This window comes from Poecilia latipinna, unplaced genomic scaffold, assembly GCF_001443285.1.
Source record: "Poecilia latipinna isolate Pla-1442-1.1 unplaced genomic scaffold, P_latipinna-1.0 Scaffold1108, whole genome shotgun sequence".
Lineage (NCBI taxonomy): Eukaryota > Metazoa > Chordata > Actinopteri > Cyprinodontiformes > Poeciliidae > Poecilia > Poecilia latipinna.
Window position 1 is genome coordinate 148,793 of NW_015113724.1, and position 5,987 is coordinate 154,779.

The following is a 5,987-nucleotide window of genomic DNA, read 5'->3' on the forward strand; positions in this document are numbered from 1 at the left end:
AGGAATGTGAAACATTTCTGGTGCCGGACTAGAGGCTCTTTACACAGCAGTGACATCAGAGGCCAGACTTTATAAATGTCAGCAGGCATGAGAACGAGCTCTTAGCGAACGACTCCCATCCATCACACAGCAGGAAACACCTAGCGGCACCAGAACCACGATGGACCGACTGGATCGCTGTGTGATTACTCTGGCTGTGCTGCTCTGTGTGGCCACACAGGTGAGGCCTGCTCACACTTGTAACTTAAAATCAACTGTCAGGAAGTGGAAAAAGGGTCAGAATTAAAACAATAAGGTCAAATTTCTGTGATTTTTGTCTTAATTATAAGCCTGAAAATGCAGGAAAATAACTGAGGTGGAGATTTGATTCATTTATTAATTTGATTCATGTTTATTTTAAGAGTCCGGTCAGTATTTCACTCAAATTGAGTCTAAATATGATTAAAAATTAATTTAGAATTCATATATCTACTGATTATTTTTTATCATGGATGAGCATTTGATTTTCAAACAAAATCAACAACACCCTAACTTTAAATTTAAACTTTTAGCAGATAATTAGCATGGAAACATTGTAAATGCTTTTAGTTTATTATGAGGTAAATAAAAAACACGAAATATCTGCCTGTTAAACATGCAGCCTGGTATCAATTCCTATTTTTTGAATTGAAAACAAAAACATTTTTCAGTAAACTTGAATCTTTAAAAATGTCCCCATTATTTTTTCATCAGCTGTTTGACGACATCATCCACAAATCTTAGTAAAGATTTCAAAAACAGAAACATTTAAACCTGATTTGAGTGAATTTATCATGTAGATAAAAAATCAAATGGTAAAAAAAATATTTGTTCAGATTAAATTGTTGAAATGAATGTTTTGGGAAATTTTCTAAGATTAATCTAAACATTTCTGACTTTTGTTCTCGCAAATATTCCACTACACAGCTCAGAAAAAAAAATCTATTTGAATCTAAAATTTTGGGTTAGGGTTAGGTTTTTTGTGGTAAAAATTTACTCAATTTTTTTCTTTACACAAAATTGCTTTAACACAACGTCGTAGAACCCTTAAATGTTTGCTCCAACTGTGATCCAGCCCCTGAATATTTCCATATTTTTTCCTTTGGAGCAGCTTTCTGTCTGTTTTCATCCTTTGCATGTTTCATTCTCGGACCTCCTCACCATTTCTCGTGTTTTTCTTTCAGGTTCTGTGCCAGCTGTGCAACAGGCCCTGCCTTTGCCCTGCCTCTGTGCCTCAGTGCGCTGCAGGGGTCCCTCTGGTGCCGGACGGCTGCAGGTGCTGCCAGGTGTGCGCTCGGCAGCGAGGCGAGCCGTGCTCAGAGATGCTGCCCTGCGACAGGCAGAAAGGACTGCAGTGTGACTTCAGCGCCAGCTTCCCCGGAGGCCCTGGAGAGTGTGTCGGTGAGTGAAAGACACACTTGGGAGGAATGACAGAGCAAATCCACATGAATGAGCAACACAGACAGTGAATGTTTAGAGTCTGTGGAGCAGGGAGGAAACAGCGAGGGGTGGCAGTGATATTCCAGGAAGACTAAATGTTTTTATTTCTATTTCCATTGCTCCTGTTGGCACTTTTTGTTTGATGACTGTCCTTTGATGGACTAGCTGCGTTTCCTTTAGCAAAATGTTGATGTTAGTCTACCAATGTCGGAAAACACAGTTTTGCAACTATTTTGGTATTTCAGTTAAATAAGGAACACAATTAGGATCACACATGAAGAGGTTTGTTAACTATAAGTCATTAAAAATATTGTACTATTATCCTCTCACCACTTCCTGTCATCTTCTTCGTCTTCTCCGTCAGTAGTAAGGGTTGCTGATTACATCACTGGTGCAAAACTCTGTTGATATTTCGCTAATGTTGAAAAAACACAGTTAAACGCAATCAAAATCACACATGTATGTGTGTTCACTAGATAAGTCATTAAAAAATATGCTACACCATCATCCTCCTATCACTTCCTGCCATCTTTGTCATTTCTGACAGTAGTAACATCAGGTTGTTATTCCCATTAAAAATATATATCTTTCTATTGCAGTTTTGCAAAATAAACTAACATTGCACATCATTCTAGCGCAAAACCTACATTTTATTTTTTTTAAAATGTGTGTCGGGGTAGGGGAGTTGGCTTGTTTGTTTTGTTTTGTTTTGTATTTTTGTCAAACAATTTGCTCAACTTTATAGTAAATGCAGCTACAGGTGAAAGACAAAGGGCCTGATTATTGCTGGTCATGTTTCCAGGCAATTGTGATGCAAATTTTGGGCAACTTTTTAAAGATGTTGCAAAAAATAATATGTGAATTAGTCATGTTTCCATTTACTGGTTTGAAGCAAATCAACCAAGCCATGCAAAGCATAATTTCATCAGATGTTGATACGTATGGCTGTAAAAATTTAAACCGTACATCTTTGAAAAGTAGAAGTGGAGCCTTCTGCACAACAAAAATGCAGAAGACTTGTCTCTTCCAGCAGCCATTGTACATCACATAGACAGGTAGCTGCTTTTGGCACAGCTACCTAGAACTTAGTGCCAATAAAACAGTTGGGTGATTTTTAAGCACCTTGGCTGTTTTTGGTAGCAGTTGAGATCCAAATTTAAGTACAAAATCATGCTAAATGTGAATTTTGATAATAGGTCCCCTTTCCTGATATTTTTTCTGCAGATAATGAGGATCTGAGCTGCACGGTGAACGGCATCACGTACCTCAATGGCCAGTCGTTCCAGCCGTCCTGCGACTCTTTCTGCCACTGCAGAGGCGGAGGGGTGACCTGCGTGCCGGCCTGTCCGCTGACCGGCCGTCTTCCCACTCCGGACTGCCCCAGCCCGCAGTTCATCCGTTTACCAGGGAAGTGCTGCAGGGAATGGGTGTGTGAAAACCTGGAAAACACCGTGATTCAAGATGCCATTACAGGTAAGAGACACCTGGATGGGATGGATGAACACACATTGGATCCAATTCAGAAGAACATTTATAATAAACTGAAAACAAACCATTCTGGAAATTGAAAGAGGTTGCAGAATTATTCAATTTCCCCTTATTTAAAGAAAAAACATTTAATTGAGTTTTTTGGGATTTTATGTGTTTCACTGACACAAAAGGGCGTGTAAATGTCAGGAGACGAGGAAATGAAATAAAATAAGTTTTGCTCCATTTACTCTGATCGCCATAAATGAAATCCAGTCAGTTTATTAGTAAAAAGGCTTCAGATGTTTGTTATAAAAAGAATTAATGAAAAAAAATAATGAAGAAAAAGAAATGAAAGATGTAGAAAAGCTAAAATGTTTCCTTTTTCTCCTTCTGTATGTCTTTCGTTCTTTCTGTTTCTTTTTGTCCTTATTTCTGTTTTTGTTTCTTTTTTCTTCTTTCTTCCTTTCTGTCTGAACTAGTTTCTTTCTTTCTTTCTTTCTTTCTTTCTTTCTTTCTTTCTTTCTTTCTTTCTTTCTTTGTAATTCTTTCTTTGTCTTTTTCCTTTCTTCAAGTCATTAAATCATCCTTTTTATTCTTTCTTTTTATCTTTTTTTCTAACATTGCTAAATAGAACATGACTAAAAGCAGAAAAAAATCCAACAAAATGATCTGTGAAACAAAACAAAAAGCTTTTTGAAAAGGCAGCAGGAAGCAGCATCCAGTCCTGACTGTAATGTTTAAAACATTTCATGTTGTGGTTTTCAATCCTCCTTCTGAAAATGGAAAGAGTGCACAGTCATCCATCTAACGGAGAAAACATTTTACATAACCATAAAAAACTCTCTCCATGATAAAACATGGTGGTGGTAGGATTATGACGTGGGACTGGGTGTAAACCTGGTAGAGATAAAACTGTAATTGTACCAAAAACTCAGACGGTGAATACAAGTCCAAGCCACACTTTATACTTTCACAATTATGCACAATTTTATTTTTGTCTATCACATAATAAAATACATTAATGCTCAAGGTTTCAACTTGACAGAATATGCTTCCTGCTGTGATTAGCATCTGTTTAGACTATTTTAAGATGTGGAGAGAGAAACAGGAAAGCTGTATATGTTGACAAAGAACAGATTTTGACACTTAGTAAGATTAAACACTTGAAATGTGTTAATTAATGAGCTTTAGTTGTCCAGCTGGGAGGATTTTGTGTTCCAGACTTTAAGCTAACATAAGCCATCTGCTGGCTGCGGTTCTGTGTTTAATAGCCGTTTCTAAAATCACAAAGCTTTTATTCTGGAAACTGACAGTATAGTTTCCAGTGTTTGGGTTCATGTGGCTTCATTTCTGTCGATCAGTTAGCAAATGTGTAAAATAATCGTTCAATCTGCTTTATGAGCTCTGTCGATGTCTGGAAGTTTTTACTGGAGCGTTTTCACTTTAAACCAGGGTGTGTCCGGCCAGAGGAAAATTCCAAAAGGCCAAATATAAAACACATTTTTCCTCTTTTTGGGGGGTTCAAAACATTTCATTTTGTCAGTCACCATGTTTCCTCGTTTCATAACAGAAACCGCAGCTGGGGAAGGTTTAAACACGTGAAGATTACGTTACTCTGTTAAAAAAAGGGGAGTGAGTGTTTGTGCACGAGGCTGGTGTTGGGAAAAAGAAGCCAGTCATCCAGCTCTGTCTGAGCAACACTTCATTATGGGAACAGCAAAAGAACATTTTGTTATTGTTGTGCTTGAAAAACATGATTTTGAGTCAGTTTTGAAAAATAATGTAGTTTTTTATAGTACAAGAATGAAAAACATTGAGAGCTGTTAAAATGTGGTTCTTTAAACTTAGAAGAATGAATGAAGACAAACAGACAAATCATGTTTAAATCATCACTTTCACCAGTTAATTTCTGCATTAAATCACAAAGTCTGACCAAAGTGAAACTCTCAGGGTCCATCTATGAGACACATGGTTTTGGTTTGAAAATGTTTCTCCACCAGTCAAAGTTTCCTACTTTCACAAAAACATCCACAGCTGCGTTCTTATGAAGCATTACATTATATCCTGGAATATTTCCTGCAGCTGCTTTTCTCCTGGGTGGCTTGGAGTGGAGGGAGGTTCGTACAGGTACATGTCAAAAAGTTAGTATCATTTAAAAAAAAACTAAAACTGGAAGTATTGTGTTAGAACAATTCATACAAGAGCATTAATTTATCTAATCAAAAATAAATGTATGTATATTTCTTGGGATTCTGTCTGTCTGTCTAATATATAAAATATATATAAAATATTACATATATAATTTTGTATATATTATATATGTGGTATTTTTAAGAATAGATATATAATACATACAATTATTATACATATATTTTAGATATTAAAAAATATAGATTTCTATATATTTTTTGTTTATTTATTTATTGGATTTTACATGTATGTCTTTATTGAAGAAGAAGACTGTATGCCTCTTTTTTTTTTACATCATCATAATTCTCTGTGGGGGGCACGGTCCCCCATCTCCCCTCCCATGGGGTCGCCACTGTGAAAACATCCCAACTTTACATTTTTAAGAAACTTTGAGTCTATATGAGACTCTTATTCTAATATCTTACTATTTATCTCAAAGTTTATTATCTTGGTGCCACGCTGACCAAACCCTTCATGCTGCAGATTTCTCCAACTCACTGTTTGTTTCTGATTCTCTTCCAGCCATGAATCCAGGCAGGTCGGGGTCAACGATGCCAGGAGCTCCTGTCCTGAAACAGCTGGTCCAGCCAGCCTCCAGCTGCGTGGAGCAGGCCACCCAGTGGAGCGCCTGCTCCCAGAGCTGCGGGGCCGGCATCTCCACTCGGGTCTCAAACCAAAATCCTGCCTGCAAGCTGCAAATGGAGACCCGACTGTGCAAAGTGCGGCCCTGCGGGGCCGTTCAGCCTGCGCTAAGGAAACCCAGGGTAAGCTCAGACAACTCTACATTATCAAAATGTTTCAAATGTTTCTGATCAATTAGCAATAGGAAGTGTGCTTGCTAAAAAAAAAAAAAAAAAAAAAAAAAAAAA

General features: G+C 37.4%; 1 protein-coding gene across 1 annotated transcript in view; it reads left to right on the top strand.

The window, feature by feature from the left end:
• The window catches only part of ccn5 (cellular communication network factor 5), an 11,346-nt gene continuing 5,359 nt past the window's right edge, over positions 1 to 5,987 (top strand). Inside the window, exons 1-4 of the mRNA XM_015052396.1 lie at positions 1 to 220; positions 1,203 to 1,419; positions 2,683 to 2,931; positions 5,641 to 5,882. Of these exons, the coding sequence (XP_014907882.1) occupies positions 161 to 220; positions 1,203 to 1,419; positions 2,683 to 2,931; positions 5,641 to 5,882 (768 nt within the window). The 5' untranslated portion in view covers positions 1 to 160. The remainder of the gene's footprint in view (positions 221 to 1,202; positions 1,420 to 2,682; positions 2,932 to 5,640; positions 5,883 to 5,987) is intronic.